The following is a 27349-nucleotide window of genomic DNA, read 5'->3' on the forward strand; positions in this document are numbered from 1 at the left end:
GCGGTCTTGTGATGTTTTTCAACGCTTAAGGATCTAGCTGAGATTGTAGATCTCTTGAGATGTCAACAGAACCAAGAGTATGTGACGTGCAGGTAATTTATAGTGGTTTAAACCGCAGGGTCTGTGTTCTTTCCTTACACTGGGGTTAGTCATGCTCTCGCAGCAGAGACGTGAGAGGAGGTATTGAAGTGAATGAATCGCAGCCTGACGCTGATCGCCTCCTGACTCGCTGCTGTAGGGGAGCGGAAAAAAAGGATCGACCAACTTGAGAGAGATCACCAGGAACAATCGGAGGGGGAAGCGTTGCACGGATTGTACATGTCAAACAGTTCTTTACAGTGACATTTTTGCGCGCAGGAGTGGGAGGACGCTTGCAATTTGTAATGCTGAAATATGAGAGAACGGAACCGGGGCGGGTGAAGGCACATGGGAGAGGACTGTCCGTGTACTTTGGGCTCTAAAAGAAAAAAAAAAAGAAAGAAAAAAAGCACGGTTTGCTTGGAACTGGATTTTGGCGAAGTGGGATGATTACAAAAAGTTGATCTTTGGTTCCGGACGAAGCTCTGCACACCTATCAACGCCAACCAACCTCAATGGATAGATAGACTGAGAGGACTGTAGACACAGACTGTTAACATCTCATTTAACTTTTTCATCAGAGTTAAAAGATCCAGCCTCCTTCTTCAGAAGGGAGAGGAGACGATATCCAGCAGTATCTCGGTTACTGAGGCCAAAAATGTTGCGGTTGTCTTTGACAGCTTTCAGTCTTTCATGGACTTTGTTGATCTGCAACGTGAGCAGAAGTTATGCACAAGAAAGACAGTAAGTAGCCAATGTTGCATGTGGTGCAGCGCTTTGTGCTTACTACAAGCGTTTCCGATGCTCTCAATCGGAAATTCACTTCAGCTACACTGATCCAAATATGCTGGAAAATACTGATTTTTTTCTCTTTATGTGACCCGTGTTTATAACAACGCTGTGCTTTCCATTAAGATATGTGCAACAGAGCACTATGATCACTGATCTGTAATATTTGCTGCATAAATCATATCCTTATCTGTCACTTCTACTATCATAGGATTTGTGATAATGTGAGGATTTAATGCCTACTACATGTAACTGTAGTATCACAACAACTGTAGTATCTGTTTTTTCCAGACTTATCATTCCAATAACAGGTTGTGTTGGTGGATTTGTGTGTGCAGTTATACAGAGTGATACGTTGAGAGGTAGCCTGCGCTGCAGTTCATGTTGTGGTTGACCACGACTTGATAGTAGGCACTGATAATAACAAATATTTTAAGGTGAAAAAATGGGATGTGTCAGAAGCCAGAAGTTTACTCCTTTGGACCCTGAAGCAGAATAGGTAAAACTGACTTTTGTCTCTTCCACGCCAACAGCCAGGCTGCTGTCAGCTGTTTTAGGACTTAATCCTGACCTTGAGAGTTGTGTTAATAGTGAAGAGTTGTAAACAATTCTTCCAGGTTGTCCACTGGGGAGGTAAGGAATTCAGCTCAAAGTAGGAAATAAACACAAAAATGCAGACAAATGCAAGCTTGAGTTACAAAAGAGAGCTTACATTGCTGTCATGTACTGAACAACTCAAAGCTGAGGGTGAAGTTTGGGCAAAAAGCAAAAGACTAAGAACATAAAACCATGTGACTGAACTAAAACAGAGCTGACTGTTAAGGGCTTCACCTACAAAGGAGAACACAAATCCTTCTCAGGCACTGACCAGCTCTCAGCTGAGGACAAGAGTTGGGCAAAAACAATGAGAACTTGAGTACATCAAGCCATGTGACTGAAATAAGCATGGTCTCTCCACCACCTGATCCAGGCTCATCCGAGAGCTGGTTAAACTCGCTGTAGATCAAACGCACAGAGTCAATTTCCTCGTATTATCTTCCTTCTCCCGAAGCCTTATTTTCCAGGGGATTTTCTCATGACTCTCTCTCTCAGGAACTGAAGTTGCCTCCGGCTGTAATGCAGTACTGCTGTAATGCCAACCACCTGATCTTTCTCTCAGGCATGCGATTGGGTTTGTGCTCAAAGCTTTGCTCACTCCTAATTTGTGTGATCTCCAGTTAAGTTTTCAGGGGCTGAGTTGGCCTGTTTGCCTTTAGAAGTAGAATTGGTCAAACACAGAGATATTTGGTTGCTTCAGGTATGCCTGCCATGTGTGGGTGGCATAGCTGACTTGCTTTTCTCAAATCAGCATATGCTCACAAATAATAGTGTGACTGAATGATACTCAAATGCATCATTTGATGGACGCTTTTCTCATCTGCTCCACACACCCCTAATTAACCCCTAACATACCACACTCAAAGGAGTTAGCTAGAAAGAGCTCCTATTATTCTGCGTCTGTTACTTGAGTGATATACTCCTTTCACCCAAATAAAACCTAAATTGGGCCTTTTTTCCAGGCTTTTTTATATAATCATCAAAGAATGACCTTTGCTCTGTGACCTCAGTGACAGGCTCCTTCCCTCAATTAAATGTCAGAGTGACTGTGTGGAATCTCAGTCGTTATTTTTCAAAAACAGACGCCAAGGTTCTGTCAGAAGGTGCCAGACCACCCAAAGAAAACACCCAAGCAGAAAGCTCATTGGCCAACAGGTACCGTGTCCCTGGTAACCATTGCAATTAAACCCGATCTCGCTGCACAAATCCATGTGGAATGTTCCTGTTTGTATGTGTGTTTTATTGTGTATGTGTGCACGTGGGTCAGAGAGAAAGTTGGAAGCAATGAGTGAGAAAGAAGTGTGAATTTATGCTTGTGCTATCCGCACAATGCAGTGACACTGCTGTGTATGCTTAAAAACAAGGATGGCAAGTGATGTCAGTGATGGTTTGCCTCTAAAAAACAAAACAGTGACGCATTTCATGTTTATACATATACATCATTTACCTCCATCCTCTTCTTGTCACGTTCCCCTCTCTGACCTCTGACCTCTCCTTTATCTCCTGCTGTCACCTCTCTGTTGCCATCTCTACTTTTTCCCTCCCCTGTGCACTCTCACGTCCTCTGCTCTTCTTCCATCTCACCTCCCTCCCTTGCTCTCTGCCCCCCTTTCCTCTCCTCTCCATCCTTCTCTCTCAACCCTGCTCTCTCCTCCCAGGGGCTATTTGGTCGCCGCACCCTCTGTGTTTCGGGCGGGCGTCGAGGAGAGCGTGAGCATAACCATCTTCAACGCAAGAGCAGAAACCCGCGTCCAGGTGCAGCTGTCGGTGAAAGGGCAGACGGTAGCCCACAGCCACAGCTCGGTGCTCGGTGAGAACAAATTCTGAAGCTAAGGTTACGCTGGCGCAATACATGACTTGCGCTAACAAGTTGAGCTACAAGATATACCCCCCTTTTTGTTTGATTTACTCAAAGGATGTTGAGATCACACAGGCAGGTACATCGGCAAAAACACATACGTAGATTGAGGAACACACACAGTGCTGGCCTAGTTGACCTCTGCCCTGATTGTCCGCTCCTGACCAGCCAGGGATTTTCAGACATTATCTATGATTGGAGGCATCAGTATAGCCCATCCCACCGGCCACTTAGTGTATACAGCGTGTGATTTGTTTGACAGCATAATTAATACACAGTGCTAGCTCTGCCTCAGAGTGGCATGAGACAGGTTGCAGCTGGATGTCCTGCTAACCCAGGGTGAGAACCTCCAGGCAGCCACAGCCACAGTGTAGTAGGTCTCATAACCACTGATTATTGATAGTATTACAGAGAACTGAGATGCATAAGTGTATGGCAAGCTGTGTAGAAATATTCCACATTAATGATCTCATTGTTTCTGTTTTAGACAAAGGCACCGTCAAACTAAAGGTGAGTCTGCCTGCGCAACTTAGTTTGCGTTTGTCTTCTAAGCGGTGTCCCACAGTATGTGCATGCTGCTCTACAGACATGTTTAAAATGCACGGCGCCGTTTAGCAGTGACAGCTGCACAGTAGTGAGAACCTCTTGTCCGTTGTGTGCACATTCCTCAGGCAACATGCAAATCAGCACTAACATTATTTGTAATGCAACATCTGTCTCTGCTCATTCATTGGGAATAAGGTAACAGCCTCAATATAATATGCAACAGCTGTTGACGTGCATGTATGGTCCGCCGCCCCCGAAGGCTGGAATAGATCAATCTAGTATGCACGACTCGATTCTTCCCCTCTGTCTCTCTCTCTCTCTCTCTCGCTTTCCCCTGCTTGCTCTCCCCTCCCTGTAACCTCCACCCTCATTCTCGTGAAATACAGTCATGTGTAGTGTGCAGTGTTATAGCTTGGCATCTTCCTCTTGTGTTTAAATGCGGCTCTTTTGTTATTCTGTTGCTTTCGTTCCTTAAAAAAATTGTTTAAAAAAATGTTGAATCAAGGTGAATCATTTCTGATTGTGTGTCACTACAGCAGTCTAGAGTAAACATTTGATCCTTCCCTCGTTGACCTAATTCATTCTCAGTAAATCCAGCCCTGATCCTTCTTCTTGTGCTTGCTTTTATGTATGTGCTTGTGTGTGTGTGTGTGTGTGTGTTTGTGCCACCAGGTTCCCTCTGGGCTAAGAGGCCAAGCCCATCTGAAGGTGTGGGGCAACCGTCACCTCGCAGAGGGAGGCTACATCTTCCACAACTACACCACCGTCACAGTGGAGAGCAAGGGCACAGCTGTCTTCATCCAGACTGACAAGCCCATCTACAAACCCAAACATAAAGGTTCCCTCATAATGCACCTGGTAGTTAATCAGTTAATCACTGCACAGAAATGCAGAGAATTGAGGCTCATTTGTAGGAATTTTGTCATAGAGTGAGACTGAATGAAAATCAGTTTAAAGATGATTTCTTGTAGCTGCTGTGTTCCACCTGAACAACCAATATAGAAATAAGCACTGTGATTATGTTATGTTAATACTGATATTATGCTGTGTCTTGATTTGGATGTACCTAAACTTTGTTTGCGCCAACTTTGCTTTTATACTAGCTTTGCTCAAATGCATAAAGGTTTTCATGTTCAAAGGGTGTTAGCCTGCTGTCCTTTACAATACTGTGTTTCTTTTTCTTTCTCTAGTGCTGATCAATGTCTACACAGTCACCCCTGATCTGAGGCCAGTAAATGACAAGGTAAATGAAAATTTATGTCATGCAATTATAAGCTGCACTTTCAGCACATGCATCTAAAATCGCCGCAGACATTACACACCAATCAATGAGGTGAATGGGCAGAGAAACATTAAAGAACAAAAACCAATCTGACACAAATCAAAATTCTTAATGCCCAAATCTTGGTTTATGTGACTCAATTGCAATATTCACCTTTATTCCATATCGCTATAGCAATGGAACGACATAATATTTAGCACAAACTTACTTTTCCATCTCTAATTGGTGAAATTAAGGGAAGAAACCTAGCCTGCCCCTGAGTGCAGAGAAATGTACAGTCACCTATTTACAGAAGCCAAGCTCGAGTCATTTCTCTTGGAATGTTAGCAATGGCTCCAAATATACTTTGCAACTGTGCAGACAGACGGTTTATTGATGTTTGCAGCTATAAAGGTCTGCTGCTGGTAAAGGGCAGTATTCACTTTCACAGATGGATGATTGTTGGATAAGGAATGAGAGGGGTGAAGCACTGGGAAGATGCAGAGGATCTTCTCTAGGCTTTACGGAAATCTAATTCACAACATCTTGTTCTTGTCTTCCTCCTTTTTTTCCTGCAGATTGAGGCGTATGTTTTGGTGAGTGGAGGCTGGCAGGACCACCCAGGGTTGGCAGAGCCACATCTGGGAGGGGACAGCGGCAATTTTAGTTCCCAGTCTGGCTGGAGATTACAGAGCAGAAGTCAAGGCAACTCACCTAGATAACAGGGTGTTCTTTGGAATAGTGCAAGGATAAACAACATGAAAGGAACCTCCTCTCTTCTCTTCTCTTCTCTTCTCTTCTCTTCTCTTCTCTTCTCTTCTCTCCTCTCTTCTCCTCTCCTCTCCTCTCTTCTCCTCTCCTCTCTTGTCTTTGCCTTTGTCAGTACCCCGTCATCGCCCGCCACATACAGTGTCTCCCTCTCCTGTACTTGCTGACCTTGATCATTTAGTCTTAGTGAGACATCTGTAGGGCAAATAACAAGCTCCTGTTTCATAAGAAACTTTTTTTCTGGAAGCCTGTGCATGATTTACAGCTAGCGACAAACACATATATGTTTTTTTACTACCCTCTTACCTGCAGCATATATATCACCTCAGGAAAAGCTGTTAAAGTATTTTGACTGTGGTCTGGGACAGGAGCTAGGTCTCGGGGGTCAAGTTCAGTTCAAGGACTGTTAGGCCCGACTCAGCAAGCACAATATATGATGTTGCCATTGTGTAATGACAGTATGCACCTTGAAGTGAAGTGTGTAATCTTAACACTGGTTTTCGATCTCCTAATTTGATCTTTCAGGATCCAAGAGGGTCCAGGATGGTCCAGTGGAAGAGTCTTAAATCTGTCTGCTGTGGTAAGGCACATCTTCTGTAACTGCTGTGTCGGAACTGTATATGTTGGTGTATGGTCAATAACTGTCAAGTGCACAGGCGATGAGCGTGATAACTAGATTTCTCTCTCCTATAGGGGTTGTGAACATGAGTTTCCCCTTGTCTGACCAGCCTGTGTTTGGAGAGTGGTTTATCTTTGTGGAGGTGCAGGGCCACACCTATAACAAGTCGTTTGAAGTGCAGAAATATGGTGAGGACCAGCACATGCAAGACAGTTGTTTGCACAACAAAGAAGAAAGTCCTTTTTATTGTTTTCTACAGTTCGGGTGCTGTCAGTCGTCCTCTGTCGTGTTTTTAACATCTATAAGTCATATGCTGATGTTATGCATCAACAACAGAAAGACGTTAAAAAGCAATACAAGAGATAATACTGACGACATACAGTTGTAGATGTGTATCTGAAAAGTAATACTCTGTTGCTTTCCTCACAGTGATGCCCAAGTTTGAGTTGGTGATAGATCCACCTCGCTACATCCGTGACCTGAACTCATGTGAGCGGGCCACCGTCAGGGCCAGGTAAGTAAAATGATGGTTCCTTTAACTCTGTTTTATGCTTTACTATATTCATCATGCTTTTTAATTGTTTCATGATTCACTGACCTTGGCTGTCTTGTAGATGTAGAGGTCTGACATATCAATGTTGTACAGGTATACCTTTGGGAAACCAGTGACAGGGAAGTTGACAGTGAATATGACAGTGAATGGAGTGGGCTACTACCGTCATGAGATGGGCCATCCTGTGATTAAAAACATGGAGGTCAGTTTATTTATCCCCTGGTCAACTCGTATCTTAATGCTCCTGTTTATGAATTTATCAGAGATGTCAAAGCTGGTATTAAAATAAGATTTGTTAACTATAATGATTACAACAAACGGGATCTCTCCTCCACTCTCCTTAGATAAAAGGCTCTGCGAACTTCAGCCTGTGCGTCAAGGACATGATGCCCTTGGATGTAGCAGACCACTTCAGGGGCACGGTGAGCATTTGGGCGTCGGTAACCAGCATAGATGGGAGCAGGCAAACCACATTTGACGATTCAACACCAGTCCATAAACAGCTCATTGACATCAAGTACTCCAAGGACACGCGCAAACAGTTCAAGCCAGGTCTGCCTTACAAAGGGAAGGTGAGACAACGAAAGCAGCTTTAACTTACTATGTTACAGCTGGTAGTTAATGGTAAACCAGGTCATTGCTGATTGTTTTGTTTTTTTGTCTTTTCCCAACCTACTCCTATGAACTCTCTCCTTGTAGATTGAGGTGACCTACCCTGACGGGAGCCCAGCTGATGAAGTGAGGGTGCGTGTTAAGGCAGAGCTGACCCCCAAAGACAACGTCTACACCAGTGAACTAATCTCAAAGGACGGCCAGGCCACCTTTGAGATCCCCTCCATCCCCACTGCTGCCCAGTATGTCTGGCTAGAGGTCAGTGGTTGTGGTGGCAGTAGTTTCTAGATTTATTTTAGATTAATATAAACAGGGTGAAAAGGTCATTTTAAGCAGTTTATGAAGAGTTAGAGTGCTTTGTCTTTGCATTGCACAGACCAAGGTGACATCTATTGATGGAAAGACAGTCGGAGACCAGTACCTGCCCAGCTACCTGTCCATCAGTAGCTGGTACTCTCCCAGCAGGTGTCACATTCAGATCCAGAGTCCTAGCATCACACTCAAGGTAAGTGCTGCCCTCTAAATGTGGAGTGCCTATAAGTGTTGAGTTTCTTTCGGGTTCAAAGATTTTAATACATCATAATGCTACATTATTATCCTTAAAAGACTCATGACAGCGTGGTTGTATCTTTCCGTGTGTATAGGTCGGCCAAGAGGCAGAAGTGGCTCTCAAATCCACCTGTCCCTGTAACTTCACCCTGCACTACGAGGTGGCGTCCAGGGGGAACATCATCCTATCAGGCCAACAGCCAGCCAACCTGACAGCCTCACACCGAGGAAAAAGAGCTACAGTCACCTTTGACAAAAACATTCACACCACCCACCTGCCTCCTTCTGCCTCCGGTAAGCACCGGGATCATTTCCTGTTATTACCACCTTATCAGCATCTTCATCCACTGGGTGTTGATAGAATAATGATGCACAGAAAACCCTGGATAAACCTGTTCTTTGGTCTTTTTTTAGGATGTAAGTTACTAATGTAATTTTTTTTTTTGCTCCCAACATTCTCAACATCAGAATGCCAGGTATGCCACCCTCGTGACCTTTCTTTACCCTCACATCACTCTGCCACTCTGTGTTGCAGGCTCCTCCTCCCAGGTCGAGATGGACAGCTGTGTGACTTACCTACGTTTCCCTGTCAGTCACAGCATGGCACCCCTCAGCCGTCTGCTGGTCTACTACGTGAGGGAAAATGGCGAGGGTGTCACAGACAGCCTGCAAATCCCTATCCAGCCCGACTTTGAGAACCAGGTTTGGAAAGAGAATGAAAAAGAGCCTCCCTCTATACATTCAATTTATCCAGAGAAAAGTATTTTATCTGTATTACCTTGGTGTATTAACACACATCGGGATGTTAAACTTATGAGAACTGGCAGTAAGTTTCCAAACATTGATGTTGTTGAATATACAGTTACTTCAGGATTTTTAGTCATCATAAGAGTAACCACATTCTATAGCATTTACTACAAACCTGGGGGAAATGGTGCACATTCTGTATACATTTTGGAGCTGAGCCCAAGTATCCATGCACCAACTCAGTCCACAGTGTAACGTCTGTAAACAAACAGCTGTGTTGGCCTGGGAGAGATCCCCAGTTCCTGCCTGCATTAGGTGGAGTTAACTCCCTGAAGTATTTACAGCTCCCTGGTATGCCATTACAACACTCTTGTGTGTGTGTGTGTGTGTGTTTGTGTGTGTGTTTGTGTGTATGCTTGTCTGTGTGTCGGGGGAGGGGGTTATGAGGGCATGATGAGACAGAGGCCATGCGGGCCGCAGGCAGATGAGTGGGGTCGTGACAGAAGGGGATGACAGGTTACGGAGTGGTGAAAGGAGGGCAGCGGAACCGATTAACAGGGCTAATTTGTGACCACGCATCGCTGAAAAATAGTTTTGACGGGTGAAAGTTTATGGTTGACTCTCACCGTGCCTCCTCTTTCAAAGGCTGTAGTTTTCCACTCTCTGACCTGTTGTTTTCCACCATATCTGAACGCTCAGCACCACTGAGCTGATGTTGTTCCAAATGACACACAAATTGCCTCTCAGACTCTGTCAGGCAACACTGCCAACTAGTGCTGAAATGATTTAGTAAATTAATAGATAATTTGATTGACAGAAAATTAATTACAACATTTTTACTGCAGTTTTAATTTGATCTTTTATTTATGTAACTTATCAAGCAAAAATGCATCTTGTGACTCCAGCTTTTTAAATGTGGGCATTTGCTAGTATTTTTTTGTTTTGTATCATTCATGTGTACAGGCTTTGTACAGGTTTTGCACTGTTATAGCCAGTGTGTAATTGATGAATTTAAAAAATCAAACAAACGACTACATAAAAAATATGGGCATAAATAATTGTTAGTAGCAGCCCTACTGCCGAAGATTCGTCTCAATGTGTAGTTTTGTGGTTTAGAATAAGTGGTTTTGAAATGTGTGCTGGTCTTTAGAAATTTATTTTTGTAGGTATTTCAATTGTGTATCTTCTGTTGGTTGGATTGCAGGTGTCTGTTTCTCTGTCAACCAATGAGTCCATGCCAGGGGATCCAGTGACCCTACGTGTTCGGGGAGAGAAAGGCTCCTGTGTTTGTGTGGCCACTGTGGATAAGAGCCTTTACTTGTTAAAGCCTGACTTCCAGCTCAGTCCTGACAAGGTCTGTCATATTCATAGTTTACAGTGAAACTTCACTGCGACAGTGTTCACCTTGATAAATGTATCTTTTGTGTGGCTTACAATAGAAATAGAGCAGAAGAAAGGACTTGGCTTTTACTAACAGATCATTTGTTTCTAAGATATTACTTCACCAGATGTGTATGTAACTCTGATCAGCATTTGTGTTCATAACAGTGTTTTGTGTGCTTATATGAATGTGTTTCCTCTGTGCAGGTGTTTAAAGAGCTGGCAGATTTTGATGTTTCAGATGCCTTCGGCATTCCTAAAGATGACGGACACTTCTGGTGGCCTGGGCTGTCGTCAAAGAGACGCAGACGGTCATCTGTGTTCCCTTGGCACTGGGACATCACCAAGGATGCGCGCTTTGCTTTCACAGTGAGAACACACACTTAGTTAAAGGGCCCACAGCGATGGTACAGGGATAAAAAATAATAATAATCTTTTGTTTGTGTGTGTGTGTGTTTTTATTTCTCTGTATGTTTGACACAGGAATCAGGGCTGGTTGTGATGACAGATATGGTGAGTTTAAACCACCGACAGAGCGGAGGCATGTACACAGACGAGGCCGTTCCTGCCTTTCAGCCGCACACCTCCACCTTAGTGGCTGCCATGCACTCTCGGCCCACAACCAGGTAAAGGAGCTGCTATAGAGCTATCAGAGCCGGTCTCTGGGCATCAACTAACCACTCTGAGATACCTAAAAATTCAAATATTGTCTTGTTCCAGCTTCCTTAGTTGTGGCTTTTAGAAAAGTTTTCTGTACTGATATAAAAGCCCTAAAAGGTAAAAACCTCTGAATGTAAATATTTTCTTTAATCAAAAAGTTACTAAAACATGTTATCAGATACAACAAACTTAACTATGTGTGATTGAACCTTAACAAAGAGTGAGTTGGGCTGGATTTTCTGTCTTGCTCAAGGATATTCAGTTGTTGACATTCACATACTGGCTGTTTAGTTAAGTTATTGATGAAAATTTACTGTGATCTTTGACTGGACCACCCACTATTAATGGTCATGTACTTCTCTGAAAACAATGAAATTGAAACCAAGCCCATGAGAGAGCAATAATTACTTCATGATCCAAACAATTATAAACTAGTAATACACATTTCACTATTTGTCATGCTTGGGTTAAACGAGGTCTCAGAATTGAGCAATGAAGGAGCAGAGAAAAACATGACAAAAGAAATTAGTTTTGTTGGTTTTTCCATATTTTAGGTCTACTTCCCTCAATGCCATGAATACTTCTCATTCTAGTGATGAACATTAAACACATGACGTGACTCAGAGAATGTCAGCGTGGAATTCAGAATAATACATTTTCCAATTATGGTGTTGTTTTATTGTGAGCAGCTGAAGTCTTTTATTGATGTCAGCTTGTGTTTTGGTTGCAGAGCAGAGAAGCGGAGGCGTACATTTTTCCCAGAGACTTGGGTGTGGCACTGCCTCAACGTCAGGTATTTAAATCTTCATATAAATATTTCACTTGTGTGTGTGTATGTGTGTGTGTGTGTTACATGCCTGTGGCTAAATATATCAGGTGTGCCACATTTAGGAGAGCAGAAAAATTTGGAAGAGAAGAGAGAGAAGGAAAAGACTGACTATATGAAAACCTGAAAGAACGAATGAGTGTTAAACGAAAGGAGATATACATTCATAGGGTGCAAGAAAAGATGAGAAGTGAGGATAAAAAGGAGTGCAGTTACGGAAAGAGTGAAGATCAGATGACAGATTGTTGGGAGGAGGAAGGAACGCGAAAGGAGAGGAAAGGTGCTGGTTAAATCTGTACCCGAGAAGATGGATGTTCCATCATGTAGCAGAATCCAAGATTTCCCCCCTCTGGGTGTGAATGTGCCTCATTTAAATTGGGCGATCTTGGAACGGACTGTCACTTTCTCAACAGCTCCTTCCATTCATTTTCAGCCAATAAAAATGAGTTGTCCATAGATTTCCATATGCTTGATTCCTTTGGATGGGACTTCAGCTCTGCCTAATATCCTGTGAAGTCCAAAGCTCTGATTTCCCTTAAAAGTCTATTAAAGTGGATTTTGGGCAACTTTGATCAAAAGGAAGGGCGTACATGCAGTTTTTCGAGTTTATTATGCCCTGTGACATTTGCCAAGACCAACATTAAATATGTGTTGCCAATAATGATCTCAGCCCATTCATTCAAAGAAACAGATTGGGTCAACACCTGACTGTCCCTCACACCTATCCTGTTTTCTGTAGTTACATGTGTGCAGGTGTTGGTGTTGACACAGGTGTTCCTGACATAAAAGTGATCTACAGTGTTTCATCAAGCCCGTCCTTGTAGCCTGTGCCTTTTTATTGCTTAAATAAAACCATGAAAGGATGCTAAAATCTTTTTACTTCCCTGCCACTCAATTTGTATCTTGACATGTGCCGATGACAGCTCTGAAACCGGGGAAGCTGACCTGCGATTGGATGTGCCGGACTCGATTACCTCGTGGGTGACAGAAGCCGTTGGCCTGTCTGAAGAGAAGGGGCTGGGCTTAGCAAAGAGAGTGGAGCTTCGTACCTTCAAACCCTTCTTTGTTGACTTTACGTTGCCCTACAGCTTAATCAGAGGGGAGCAGACCAAAGTTCCCCTGACTGTCTACAACTACCTGCCAACATGCTCTGAGGTAAGATGATGAATGAGAGGGCAAATGGGCAGGAAGCAAACTTGTTACTTTTCCACTGTGAATTTGCAATAAGACTCATTAGCAGTTGCCTCTGTAAACAAACAAGTCAAATGAGTCATATTCCCAAAGATGTCAAGAATAGCATTAGTTTACACAGGTGCAGCTTAAAGGGCCATATCTGTGCTGTTGTATGATTTAGCCCACTGACTACAGATTGTGTGTATTTAAAATTACTGTTGACCATTTTCTAAAGTATATTACACATTTCCAGACAAATTATCCTCATTTATTTTCATATAGAATAAAACTGAGAGCTAAAAGTGCTGAATCTTTTTTCATCCTTTACAAAAATCTTTTACATTTTTCTGTCACAAAATAGCATTAATTGGACTGTTTTCAACCGTCTTCCTGTAGAGTAGCTTTTCAGTGTGAGAAAGAGAACTCTGTAATACAGAGGATAGTTTGATTTTGACCACAGCTGCTTTACCTCATAGAGATGACTTTCACAAAAATAAATGTAGGTGACTATGTAGCCCAGTTGTGCCCTGCCAACTCCACTGTGAATAATTTTAGTACCCAGGAAGCAGGTGTTTCTGACCTTGTTCACAGTGTCCTTGTTGTGGCAGTAGTCAACCTGGTTGTAATGTAATGTAACACTTGTAATGTGTGGGTAACATCTGTCGGGATAGCATTAAACTCAGTGTTTGTCATAGTGTTACATCTCACTGTCAAATGAAAGGGAGCAGCTAACGACTACCTATGTGTCTCCTGAGACACATTCAGAGTCTACCTCCTTCTTGGGCCAAGAGTGGAAATTAGCAATAACAAGCAATGAAGTGCTAAACTGACCATTCAAAATCAGTAGAAAGATAAAGACTTTAAAGAATTTTGACAATGAGACAGACAGAAGTAGCAGTAGTAGAATAACAATATGGAAAGACAGAAGTATGATATAAAGTAAATGGAATCCATAATAACATTAAACACAATAAGTTAAAGAGTTTTAGGCAGAAGTGTGAAGACTGTGAATTACAGAGAAGACATAGAACATCTTCCAGGTGCTGAGAACCAATCTTAAAAATCGGTGTGATCAAAACAGTGTGATAAAAGGAGGCAAGGATTGTTATAGGATGACTGCAGGTAGGTAGACCCAGGGGTACAGAGGACTGGAAATTGTGTCTAAATGAAGCACAGGTTTGTATGTGAAGATATGAGATTAGCCCAGAAGTATGTTTCGGTACTCACTTTGAAGAGCCTTCTAAGCTCTATCTTGGCCATAAATGGGTCCATCCTGCGCTCCACACAGATGACATCATGATGTTTGCAGATGAGCCTGTTAAATGGCCTGTGCGTGTGCTGCCCTGATGTCATGTTAGATGAATATGCAAACCAGAATAGCCCCTCTTTTGATGTCCACCACAGCAACATGTGATTCCTATATTTTCTGCTCAGTTATTTATGACTTGTGGCGTGTGGATAAAGAACAGTTAAAACATCCCTCTGCATTACTGAGCCCTCTGTGAAAATTGGACGATGAGTGGAACTTAATCCTTCAGGGAGCTTGAGAAGCATGAGTCAGTCAGCATGGAAAATTCACAATGTGATTTTAAAAAGTCTCCCTCGCTTTCAGAGCTTTGAGGGGAACACGCTATATGAGGGAGGGGCGTGCCTGGCAGAAATGATGTCACTGTAGCCCTGTCAGAGGAGATCGATTGTCTCTGATTTGTCTCCTCTCCTCTCTCCAGGTTCATGTTAAAGTATCAGTTCCAAAGGGCATCAAGTTTGTCGGCCATCCTGGAAAGCACCACCTTACCAGGAAGAAATGTGTCGCTCCTGGAGAAGCTACTCCCACATCCATTGTATTGTCTTTCACCGAACTGGGGTCTGCTAATATCACAGGTACCAGCAGAGAACAGTCAAATGAATAATAACCTCATGGACTCCTTGATTTCTTCATCACCCCTTACTTACTTTATTAGTATTTTGAATACTATATTGTATGGGTGGAGGTAAAATGATATTCCTTGTGAATGATTTTTCATGTAGGAAGCCATGAATATTTTGTCAGCACCGTTGAAGTAAATTCAGGTTAGTTGGTCAAAATATTCATCACATTTTGCAACACTGGAGAAAACACCTCTCTGCAGCCATGTTTATTTTTGTTCAGTTGTGTTGTAAAATATTTGGAATAGAACAACTTTGTCTCTATGCAATGCTGTGAAGTAGATTATTGTATAAATACAGGATAAGCTGTTTTACAGTATGCCCCAGAGTTCTTTGTTAGCAAAATGGGGGTGGATCAGTGTTTGTTTTGAACAAATGATTCAAGGTGGTGATGATCCTGTAAACAGTTCAGATTAGGACATCCTGCATAATGAAAATAGCATCATTTGAATTCTTAAGTGGTGTGGCATTTTGACCAGGCTGTTGGTCCCCCTCGGTGTGATGCCTTACAAAAAGGCAAGCCTTTGACTTAGGAGAGCTCTGCTGGCCAAGGAGCTGAGCTGTGTGTGATCTGGTCACCCACCCAGAGTTACAAACAGTCCCCTCCAGAGCACATGTGAGAACAAAGCAGGCCAGCAGTGGGGGAGCAACCAGAGCTGTGCTGTGACACTCAGTGGCATGTTGATGAGTTTGCAGGTCACTGGCGGTCAATGGGCCCCCCATGGCCCCACTGCTAGTCCCCTGGCCCCTTGTGTTTCCCTCTCAGTACACACACACAAAGAGACGCCATTGGCACAGGGCCACATTTCCGATGTACTCCTCAGCGAGAGAACTGGGAGTCCTCTTACAGACATGTTTGTCCTGTGTAACGTATGTTGTGAGCGGTGACCACAAACGCCCGTAAGACAGTGGAGACGAGGCCTCACCCAGCGATCGGTGGTGATTTGCGGCTTCAAACACATGACCATGTTTTCCTCAAAACCCTAAATAATTTATCACCATGATAATGATATTTTTTATTACATCCACCCCACATGAAGAGTGACTTATACTACTGCTACTAGTACTATGACTACTGCTACAGATGGATGTGTCTTGAGATTGAAATTGGCAAACATCAAAACAACAGTGCCCTGTCGTCTCCAACTGCAATGTAGGTTTCAAGTGATATTGTTCGAATTTTTCTGTAACATTAATTCGATTTGAAGTGTCAGGACAACCAAGCTGGTCCTGACACACCATACTGCTGGACTTCGTCAACCATAGTTTATCAGGGAGCTGGCGACTGGCTTGTGGTGAAATCCACAGACACTCCAGACTATTATGACACTGTGTTGTGACAGAATTGAAAGAAGGAAAGCTGATTTCTGTTTTCTGCTGCCCAATAGCTCGTGCCATTGCCTACAGTGAACCGAGCTGCTGTTCAGATGGACTGCAGACAGGGAAAACAGGCAATGACGTGGACGAAAGAAGGACCCCAACTGGCCTGGACTACGTTCGCAGGACTGTCTTGGTGGAGGTATGAGAGCTTATATTGATAAATGTCACTTTATGAGGGAACACTTTCTTCACGTATTGTAGTTATTCAGAATTAAGTTAGAATTTTATTGAGATAATACGTCCACAACTTTTCTACTTTCTTAACATGTCTAATTTTTCCTCCTTGCAGCCAGAGGGCCTACCCAGAGAATACACCTACAGTGTTTTCTTCTGTCCTAATGGTCTGTGCAGACACATTTTTGTCTATTATATATTGATATATCATTACATTACACTCATATTCAAGAGATTAATGGAACACTGCAGTATCTAGCTGTAGCCAGTTCCTAGTTATATTTCTTCAATGTATTTATGCATAAAGTTTATACTAGCACACTGTTGATACCGTGAATTTACCAACCCTAAATGCCTGAGTGTGTTTTCTATTTCCATTGTCAGAGAGGATCCACATTTCCACCCCCAACAAGTACGAGTATCAGTATGTGAAAAAGCCGGCCAAGATGAACCAGTTCCAGGTTGCGGTGAAGACCCACAACGATGCCCATTTTGCGCTCTCTGCCAGCCCCCATGACAGCGCAGAGATGCTAGAGATTGTACTTGGGGGAAGGCAAAACACTCGCTCCTGGATCTCCTTGGGCAAGATGGGCGAGCCCCTGGTCAGTGCCTCCACACCAGGCATCCTCTCCTGGGATGAGTTCCGCAGCTTCTGGATCAGTTGGAAGGGAGGAGTGGTACAGGTAAGGGGATGAGGGAACTGTAGATGAAAAAGGTTGTTCTACAAGTATAGAGCATGGAAAGTATCTTGTGCCAACAAGTGCAACAGATTTGTGTTTTGATCATGAGTAGACACTCTGACACAAACAGAGGAGGGTGAAAAAGACTCAGCAGGCCATGGGGTCTGTGTGTTAGGAGGACTGGCGCCACTTTTACTGGCCTGCCTTCCTGTAAGGTCACGCTTAACGGGCTGATGTCACTGAGGACACTCTGTGATCCGTGGCCTGGTGCTCGCATGGCCCTCTGTGGCTGGCACACTGCTCCCTGGGCCCCAGCCTTGGCATTAGCTTTGCACCATTCACCAAAGGCAGTAATTAAAAGCCCGCAGAAGAGCAACGCATATTACAGTCAAATAGGATTCATTTATTTTCTTGCGGAGGGTGGCATTTTAGGGTGAATGGAGCTGTGGGGCTTGGCCATGCATGGTCTTTGGTTTAATGTGATTACGAAGTTGAACTCTAGTACCAGAGAGGAAATGCTCTCTACATGGGTCTGTTTGTATGTTTGTGTTTGTGATTGTGTGTGGGAGGTGAGTGAATCACACTGGCGTCACTAACACTTGGCAGAGGGACGTTATTAGTGCTCAGTATGAGGGAATCCAAAAACAGCACCAGTTGCTTTCTAAAGTGGGTTCACTGATTTGTAATGTTTTCTTGTTGACTGCTGTCTATTTGTGTACACTTCTATTTGTGTTCTGATCCTTACAGAGAGCACTTGTGGTATGACCAAAGGATACAAACAAAAACAATATGACAGACTGTTGATTACAAATGTGTATTCCTCCCAAAGTGTGTTTGCCTTTAGCCTGACTGTGTTACTCCTCCTAGGTGGGACATGGTTTACATCCCTCCAATGAATCAGTGATCCTCCACTGGGCGGGCCAATTCCCTGGACAGGTTTGACTCTTTTATGGCATTTATACACTAGTTGCATTCATTTCTTTTTTTTTGTCATTTAAACAGTTATTTCTTTGTCCATCTAGGTGCGTCACATAGGCTTCTCAACAGGCTGGGGCTCAGTTGGAGAATTTAAGATCTGGAGGAAGGAAGACTCTGATGAGAACCACAATGAGGCCTTCACTCTGGGGGTTCCTCACAACATGGTGCCTGGATCGGAGAGGGCCACTGCATTCATGATTGGTATTATTACTGTATTATTTTGTGCAAGACACATTGACTGATTATTACGCTTAAGTAGATAAGTCAAGCTTTTCATTGGAATGGAACTGAAAATACATTGTACTGTGCAATGTGAATAACTAATGTCTGTGTGTGTGTCTGTGTGTGTGTGTGTGTGTGTGTGTTATCAGGTGATGTCATGGGGCCTACTCTTAATAACTTGGACAAACTGTTGCGGCTTCCCTTTGGATGTGGGGAGCAGAACATGATCCACTTTGCCCCCAACGTTTTCGTTCTGAAGTACCTGCAGAAGACCAGGCAGCTCAGCCCTGAAGTGGAGAATGAAGCAACTGACTATCTGCTGCAAGGTAAAGAGACTGCAACCTAACAGTAGTCTGGTTTTCATGATACACTGTACTCTAAGACCATATTTTTAATGCATCTTATCCTAGAGAATGTATGTGTCAAGGAAATAGGGATTTGAGTTTTGGGCACTTTACTTTTGATTACTTGTCATTTTAATAATCAGTTTGATCAGATTTTTCCTCCTGATGTTCTCGGTGTAAACTGGTTTTCATATGATTGCCGGCAAAATGTTTAAAATTGAGAGATATTTATTAGAGGCATAATCAGTAGTACTAATAAGAAACTGTTATCTTGGACTACTTCTTTTGAACAAACCTGGATCAGTGATCCAGTATTTGATCTCGAGATGAAGGATCGCCTTTGGTACCACAGATTCAACCTGTCTCTCTCCACGGTCTGCTGGTGAGATAACGGATGACATGTTTATCCAGAGGTGCGCCGCATTCCCAAAATCCCTGCTGACCTACCTCTAGTTAGCTAGCAGCTGTTTAAGCAGAGGAAACAAGAGCGTCAATTAAGCTCTCAAAGTGTGCCATGAATCTCAGCAAGTCAAAGCCCTTCTAGCCCAGCTGTGTGCAAAATGGTTTCATGCTGAGAGGAAGGAATGTTTTCTAATTGCTGGCAAGTTGTATACTGTTGTTGGGTTTTCTGGAAACTATTGGAGGGGAGTTTACCTTGGATAATGGATTTTGTTTGTGGAACTGTGGATTTCTTGACAGAGGAGTCTTGGTCTGGCTGGCACTATATACTCTGGATCATGGATTGGAACATGAAGCTGGATGTTTTTACTCACAGTTACCCAGACCAGGCTTTTCTCCACCTCCTCTGTTCCCTCCACTTACCCAGAGTAAAGATCACTTATCGTCAGGAACACTAGAATTTTCCTAATGTGCCGTACTAGGGGCAGGCCACCCTGCAGAGTTTTGTGTAAGCCTTGATCAGGTGGCAAAGTCCAAGTTATTTTATATCATCCTGACATTGGAAATTTGACATTGAGGTTGACAGAAAAAAAAACCCTCACAGAGTGAGGTTGGAATTCATCTCCTGAGCTCTACACAGTACAGTAGCAAACATTCTATTATTCTCATAACCTTTTTTTAAACAAAATAAGTGGCTTGTGCTGGAATCACCCTCTTTGATCACAGTGTGGAGCACCTGGACACCTTTGCCTGGTTACTCTGTTTCAATTGCATAATCACAATGACGAGAGCAAAGCGTTTCATCATCATGTGCACAATAACAACAGGGGCATGTCCGAGCACACTTGGTATTTTCGTTCATACATTCAGGCGCAGCTCGCTGTGCGTAAAAGAGTTGGGTGAAGTTCACTGGGCTTCACATCACTCGCATTCAGCTCATTGCACCTCTCTCCACAGGTTTGTACTTGGTTGCTCTGTGTGTTGCGTAAAAAGAACAAATGAATGGCCAAAGAACATTTCGAGGTCGGGACAGTACCACATGTTGAAATGCTGCTTTTGCCAATCTTTGCACCACCTGTAAAATATAGCCTTCAAAGTTTTGCCCATTTATTTCTGGCAGTTAGTGTATATCTTTTATCAAAGTATCTGCGATGATGGGTAGAAAAAATTGGATTTCCAAAAGACTTTACAGGCTCTGTAAAAGTCTGTAAATAATTCTGGCCACTGGTTTTGCCGAAAACACTCTCCCACCATCTCTCCCATTCTTTATTCTTATCCAGGCTACCAGAGACAACTGACCTACAAACGGCAGGATGGTTCCTACAGTGCCTTCGGAGAGAGGGATTCCTCTGGCAGTATGTGGTAAGTCACTGTAGGGGTATCTGTTGAAGTTTACACAACTCATACCAGCCAAACTATGCTTAGCTGTAGCCACATTCTTCAGCTTTAACTGGAACATAGATTGCTGGCCAAAGCAATGAAGTTTTTATCAGCGTCTCAGTACGCTGTGCTCAAATTAATCTATTCCTGTTGGTGTGTTTAAATCACTGGTGAGTTTTTCCTCTGAGTGTTTATTTCATGTTTACACTCCCTGGAGGTAGAGAAGCAGACCGAACCATCTCATAATATTTATAAAACTGAAATCGATGCTCTCAATGGGGAGCTCCACTGCTTGCATTTTGAGGCCCACGCACAATGCGCATACCTGTGGTTGATTTATGAGCTGAGGTGGGTATTATGATATTTAATAGAGCTAACACTGTGAAACAGCAGGTTACATAAATGACAGAGAATCATAAACAAACTGCATAATTGGATCCCTGAGGTCGGCAAAGCTGTCAAGATTTATTTGCAGTTAATCAGGGTTCATATCCGTCGCACTGAGTGAACCCATGCTGCTTTGGCCCCACAGTGGAGCTCTTAATGCCACTATTGGAGACACTATTATAAGTTGTCTGGAGCCACTTCCCCAAATGGCTTGCTACCTTTTTTTTTTTTTTTTTTTTTTTTTTTTTTTTTTTTTTTTTTTTTTTTTTTTTTTTTGGACATGGCCTAGAAAATGGAAGTGGTGCATGCTTCTTAATGACTCACTACCTGGGTGTAATTGGTAACATTAAACTGCCACGGAAACCTTGAACTCTTCCCCTGATGACTGTGAGAGGATATGAGGATGTAACAAGCAGTGGTTTGGAGTTTTCCTTGGCGCCCAGGGCAACAAGTGTGGGTTGTGGGCACAACACAGATGGTGAACCCTCAGTAAACCTGCATCAGACACTTTATGAATCCATCAACAACAATGTTTGCATCCAAAACAAGCCCAGCTTTTGTTTTGGTTCCAGAGTTCACAAGTGGAGCAGTGCATTTACTGCCTGCTTAAAAGCACCTGTAATGCAGTGTTAATGTATTCCAGCTTGTAAAAGTGTATCTGAGTGGAAATTGACAGGATGTGTTGAAAAGATTGAACATAATGAAAGGGCTGGCAGTAATGGTATGGTGCACAGTGCTGGCCATCTCTTCAGCAAAAGGCTGTTAACACTGCACAGAGTGGGTTGAAAGTTCACTGACTTAATGTAATTCAGAAGCAGGGAGACACTGATGAAGAATGATGGGAGTTATAGAGTAGGTTTTTAACCCCTTGCTCCTTTTTATGTTGAGGTGAATGAAAACTACCTTCTATTTTGCAAATACAGCAGCACCGACCTAAGGGGAAAATGTGCTCAGGTGTGGGTTTGTGCATACATGTATAGGATTTTATTTCTATACTTGTGAAGACCTTTCATTGACTATGTTTATTCCCTAACCCCTGAACTCCAGCTATAACTCTTGTGACCACATGTCCACCTGTAAACCTAATCCTAATTTCAACCTTACCCTTAATTCCAAATGTGAAATGTAGATTCACTCTTTGGATTTTATAATCTTTCTTTGTATCTTCTACCATTATTCTCAGCAAGACTCACAAGGTTTTTACATATAAAACAACATCCCAGTCCTCACAGTATACAGCCCTTTGAAAAACTAGTCCAAGGTGGCAGTGTATTAACTCACAAAGTTACTGATTAGTTAAAAAGATAATTTTACAATAAAGCAAGCCCTCGGGTTTCCTTACCTTCTTCCATATTGCCTTAAAGAGAAAGCTGAGGTTGCAGCTAAACTAAAAAAAATGCTCATAACAAACATGTCAAAAGTTTACTCCCTCTTTATATAATTATCTTTAAGCATGGGGCAGTATATTTTTTTCATTTTCTCTGAAGTCTCTGTCCTTGGCTCTGCATGTTGAGGCTGGCATGGCATTTGCGTCTGCCCAGAGACTGATCTGACAATGTGAGTGGGGTTGGGGGGGTAAATACCAGAGATTGAAAGAACTGATATCTGCAGCTGTATTAACCTAATATCCATTTCCCATCCTCTGCCAAACTGGCAAGCCAATGTCTCTTTCTTTCTTTTGCTATAGCTTGGCTATAGAGTCACTGTAGAGGTTTGCATTTGTAAAACTAAAGCCCTCAATGGCAGACCATCACTAACATTTTACTAGTGTCTTGATTTAGTTTACCCCAGTTTGGTTGCTGTAGTAGCAGCAGTAGCACCTAATCCATGATGTCATCTCTAACTCTAACCCCTTGTTAGTAATATGTTGCTGCACTCCAGTTTATGAAATGCACCTCTGTGGATACTTTTTGAAACAGCACACTGATACATCTTAATAAGTGAATGCCAAAAACCACTTAAACAGGAGTCAGAAACACCTTCTTCAAGTCCAACTCATAACATTCCCCTTTAAGCTTATCAACCCAGGCTTTATCGTGGAGCACATGCATGTATTGTCTTTCAAAAAATACCTCAGATCTACCCTTTGAAGTATGGAGCTGGATAAGGGAAGCTCAGAGAGGGGATCTGGGAGAAGTGGGAAGAAAGAAAATGGGAGAAAGAAAAATTGGACGAAGGGGGAGAATTGGGGGAGGGTGACCACAGCCAAGGGCTGAGTGGTGGAAGTGAACATGTCTAGTGCTTCCTTCCTTCCCCAAACCAAATCATATTTACACTTTCCAGTACCTTTCCCTGGGGCCTGACATTTAAAGCCTGTGACATGATATTACTTAACATTATAAAAATTCCAGCAGGCTTGCGGCTTCGTCCCTAGTTTTGTCTCTGGGGGAAGAATAACATCCAGGTTTCAGCCAGGGAAGATTTAATGTTTCTGCTTTATGGGAGCAAAGTTCTTCTTTTCCTACTCATCTCCCCTGGTGCTCTCACTTGGATTGTGCCCTCACTTACGAGTCGTATTGAGAAACCAGAGCATGACCTGTTTTGTTTATTTCTTCATTTCCATCTTGTGTTTCTTTCTTTTTATGATAAGCAGCTTGCCTCATCCTATAAGTCAGTTGTGGTCAGGGGTGCTGTAATGGAATGTCTTCCTGTCACTGAGGAGTAGTTGTTCAAAGACTGCAGCTTTTGACCACTACCGGGAGGTCTGTTGTTTATGGATGAGTGTGTGTTTATTAGCTCAGCCGTGTCCCCTAGGGCTGACCTTGGCCTCTCTCCGTGATTCCCCTGGTCCTTCTCGACCGTGGCCCACTAAAACCGCAGCTCATAAACTTTCAGTTGCACTCCCAGGCCAGCCTGATTCACAACCTTCATCCCTGGGATCTGTCTATTATATAAGTTGCTTTTGGGGAATCTCCAACGCACATGCTGAAACATACTGTACTCGATTGGCGTGTGTGAGATTTCACATTTCTCAAGAGTGCAGCTGCCGCATCCTGTAGCGGTGATCAAACCCTCCTCGCTTCCTTTCTTTTTTCCATTTCATCAGAACCATCTATACATACCAGTCCTCTTGACAAAAACATCCCTTCATCTACACCCTTCACTATCAGCCCCCCTCCCCATCTGTTGACAGATTGAGAGAGTATGACCAGTTGAAAAACTTCTCTCTGTTGAAAAAGCAATTGCTTTTAAACTCTTGATAGTTAAGTATTTTTGGGGGATGTGCCAGCATATGTTTTAATGAAGCTTTGATTAACTCTCCTCTTTAATCTCCTTCCCCCTTCTCTTCACCTTCCCCCATCTTTATCTGTCTCATCCCTCCACCTCTGTTTCTCCTTTCCTGTAGGTTGACGGCATTTGTGCTGAAGTCCTTTGCTCAGTCTCGGGGTTTCATCTTCATTGACCCGGAGGAGCTTCGAGCGGCCAAGTCCTGGCTCATCAAACATCAACGGGATGATGGCTCCTTCCCCGCCATGGGACGCATCCTCAACAAAGACCTGCAGGTAGGCCTGTGTCTGTTTGGATGTCCATGAGACAATGACAATATGGATTGGGACTAGACTATTTGGATGGCAATCGTATGATGCTTTAAACATATTGTATGAATTTACAGCCCTCTGTATAATTATGTTTTCAGTATGGTGAAAGCTAATTTTGCACTGTCAGACCTCCATCTATCTAAATATTTATACTCAGGACAAGTGAAGGTTGAGTTGTTTACTTCTCTAGAGGCAGACATTTTCAAACTAAATGCCAACCCCATAGCTGCCCTAGAGTTTACATGGTTTAATGAGATGAATTTTTGGATGAAATAAGACCTCTGTGAGTATGATGAGATATGGAAGTAACTGAAAGTTAATATTTGCCTTTGTCTGCAGGGAGGGATCCACGGGAAGGTCTCACTTACAGCTTATGTGGTAGCAGCTCTCTTAGAGACAGGAATAACCACAGAGGTAAGCAGTATGTCACTGCAGTCACACACAGTCACTCCTCAGAGTTCATCTTTCGGTGGTGCTACTTAAACCCACTGGGAAAAAAAAAACAAGTTAGAATGTTCCACATTGCTGTATATGTTGTCGACACGCTGGATGCAGTGCTGTTAAATTCAAAATTACAATTTCAGTGGGTTAAAAGGAGAAAGTCTTTTAATCGTCAGGAGCTACCTGTTCCACTTTAACTACTCACTCCTGTAGCCCATCCCTCCAGCCTGGGTCGTGTGTGGACGTATCACTGCATTCCTGATAGTTGTGAAGATGGATGTGCTGGCAGTCAGCCTACTCATATTTGTTATGCCCCAGTGCTTCTAATCGAATATCTAATCACATTTTGGACTACATTAAAAGATTTAGGCTGACGTGTGGAGACATTTGAGTCCCCTGACAGACAGATAGCTTGCATTCCTTTCTTTATCCTTTCTGCTTTTTCCCTCGTTGCTCTACTTTTCTTCTGTTGTCAGGCTTGATTTTTCTTCACTGTCCTACTAATAGCCATCCTTAATAATTTATTTTCACCATTTGTGTTGCTCAGTTGCTAAAAGACATGGAAAAGAAAGAGTTACAATGAAACTCTGCTTGGACTGTCCTTAGCTTGTATTGGAAAATTCCTGTAACATAAAGCTGTTAAACATGTGATTGTTTTTTTATCTTTACTCTCCATTTGTCCACATAGTTGACTCTTTATTTAGCATTTCCTCTCCCTGGCTCTTCTCCATCCATCTGTCTCTCCTCGTTTCCCCTGCTATCTATCCCAAAGGGCTTCTTCTGAGAGTCTGTCCTTTTACAACTGATAAAAAAAAAAACTGAAAAGGTATCCCTCACATCAAAGCAGACTCTCCATCCCCCTTCCAATTTCATTTAATTAAAAGATGACTGCTGCAATTACAGTGAGTGGCTCTGGAGGCCTATCATCTCATGGATGGGAGGGAAGGTCACATCTGCACGAGATGAAAGTCAACTCTCAACTTTTTAATGGCCAAAATGAATGTTTATTCAATAACTGTATGTGAGCAGAAGGGAGGCTTGTGAGTTTGGACAGGGCAGCTCCTAAACAGTTGACAGAGATGATGGTGATGTGCGTGTGTGTGTGTGTGTGCACCAGTGTGTTCATTGGAAAAGGAATGCCAAAGGTTACGTCATGCAGCATATCTGCTGAGTCCTGTGGGGAAATTAAGATTGCCACAGCAGATAAGACAGAATATAATAAAAGGAAAAATTCACAACTGTAAAAACTGAAAGACACCGTATCTTCTAATTTACTTATACCATAAACTATAGATTTTGTCATGATATTATTAATATGTTAGTTAGCATATCATTTTTTGACAGTTTTAGAGGGGAAACTGATACAAATACAAATGATTTTTAAAAGATTTTGTTACTTCTGCTTCTTTTGCTCTACCCACGGAGCCTAAGCCACAATTTTCAGTTTTATCAGCTGAGTGTCACTGCTTTATTTCAGCTGTCTTGCATTGCAGCACAGCTTCTATCAACAACCTGCTCAAAATTAGTACATTTTAGTCTGTGTGCTGGCATTTAAAAATAGTCCTTATCTTGTAAATATGCCACTAATATGACAGTACAGAAAGTGTAAGTTTCCCAAAATGTTACAACAGAAAATTCTGTTTCGCAAAGTCCATCTTAAACACATCTTAAAAGCTGTTGATCATTACCGCTACCACATGTTCATCTGTGTTTGTCTTGCACGCTGTCCCGTCTGATCCAGGAGGAGAAGGTGGCGGTGGCCAAAGCCAAGGATTTCCTGGAGAGCAACACCTACTCTGCGGATGACCCGTACACCACGGCCCTGTCTGCATACGCCTTGGCTCTGCTGCGCAGCCCTTACGCACCGCTGGCCTTGCGCCGCCTCAACCACATGGCCATCACTCAAGGTACTGCCACGCTCATCACTGTGAGCAACGTGATTAACAAGTCACTGGAGGCTTGTTCATTCAGAGCTAAGTACTGGACAACAGATGTATAAACAGGTGACAAGCAGAGACCAGATGTTGAATGAAAGTGGTCTGCAACAACAAGACTAATGCACTATAACAAAAATCATAGTGAGAATTTACTGAAATGCTGAAATATATGGCTTATTTCTTTTATCACGTCTTTGTAACAGTCTCCCGCTCTGAGGCTGCTCGCAGTTAGAGAAGCAGTCAGACAGAAGATATAGGACAGAAACAGTTGTGAAAGAACAGTAGCTGCTGTAGTCCTCAGCAGTAGCTCAATCCACTCCTCCCTTTCCCTTTCTTCTTCTTATCTTGCTGTTGGTTTCCTTTGGCCATTTCCTCCTCTTCCTTTTGACTGAATCTTTCTGCAAGTTTTTTGCAGATGTGACTGAGTTGAGGGGAACATAAAAATGCTCTGACTCGATCACAGTTGTTTTATTTTGACCTGTACAATGAAGGCACAGGGCTTGGTTGTATAGTTGCTGAAAGATTCAGACAATTAGGATACTGATA

At 42.8% G+C, this 27349-nt stretch overlaps 1 protein-coding gene across 1 annotated transcript in view; it reads left to right on the forward strand.

Moving 5' to 3' along the window:
• Nucleotides 1-71: 71 nt before the first annotated feature.
• cpamd8 (C3 and PZP like alpha-2-macroglobulin domain containing 8) overlaps nt 72-27349 on the forward strand; it is a 40843-nt gene continuing 13565 nt past the window's right edge. Inside the window, exons 1-31 of the mRNA XM_018673443.2 lie at nt 72-822; nt 3123-3274; nt 3810-3832; nt 4541-4706; nt 5059-5111; nt 5708-5725; nt 6423-6477; nt 6591-6704; nt 6946-7030; nt 7163-7271; nt 7414-7641; nt 7769-7939; nt 8058-8186; nt 8326-8524; nt 8766-8932; nt 10182-10331; nt 10565-10726; nt 10841-10983; nt 11748-11810; nt 12767-12998; nt 14744-14897; nt 16331-16461; nt 16612-16663; nt 16881-17179; nt 18044-18112; nt 18199-18355; nt 18526-18702; nt 20400-20481; nt 24233-24389; nt 24765-24839; nt 26608-26773. Coding sequence (XP_018528959.1) covers nt 737-822; nt 3123-3274; nt 3810-3832; nt 4541-4706; nt 5059-5111; nt 5708-5725; nt 6423-6477; nt 6591-6704; nt 6946-7030; nt 7163-7271; nt 7414-7641; nt 7769-7939; nt 8058-8186; nt 8326-8524; nt 8766-8932; nt 10182-10331; nt 10565-10726; nt 10841-10983; nt 11748-11810; nt 12767-12998; nt 14744-14897; nt 16331-16461; nt 16612-16663; nt 16881-17179; nt 18044-18112; nt 18199-18355; nt 18526-18702; nt 20400-20481; nt 24233-24389; nt 24765-24839; nt 26608-26773 — 4024 coding nt within the window. The 5' untranslated portion in view covers nt 72-736. The remainder of the gene's footprint in view (nt 823-3122; nt 3275-3809; nt 3833-4540; nt 4707-5058; nt 5112-5707; nt 5726-6422; nt 6478-6590; nt 6705-6945; nt 7031-7162; nt 7272-7413; nt 7642-7768; nt 7940-8057; nt 8187-8325; nt 8525-8765; nt 8933-10181; nt 10332-10564; nt 10727-10840; nt 10984-11747; nt 11811-12766; nt 12999-14743; nt 14898-16330; nt 16462-16611; nt 16664-16880; nt 17180-18043; nt 18113-18198; nt 18356-18525; nt 18703-20399; nt 20482-24232; nt 24390-24764; nt 24840-26607; nt 26774-27349) is intronic.

The sequence above is a fragment of the Lates calcarifer genome, linkage group LG17 (genome assembly GCF_001640805.2).
Source record: "Lates calcarifer isolate ASB-BC8 linkage group LG17, TLL_Latcal_v3, whole genome shotgun sequence".
Taxonomy (NCBI): domain Eukaryota; kingdom Metazoa; phylum Chordata; class Actinopteri; family Centropomidae; genus Lates; species Lates calcarifer.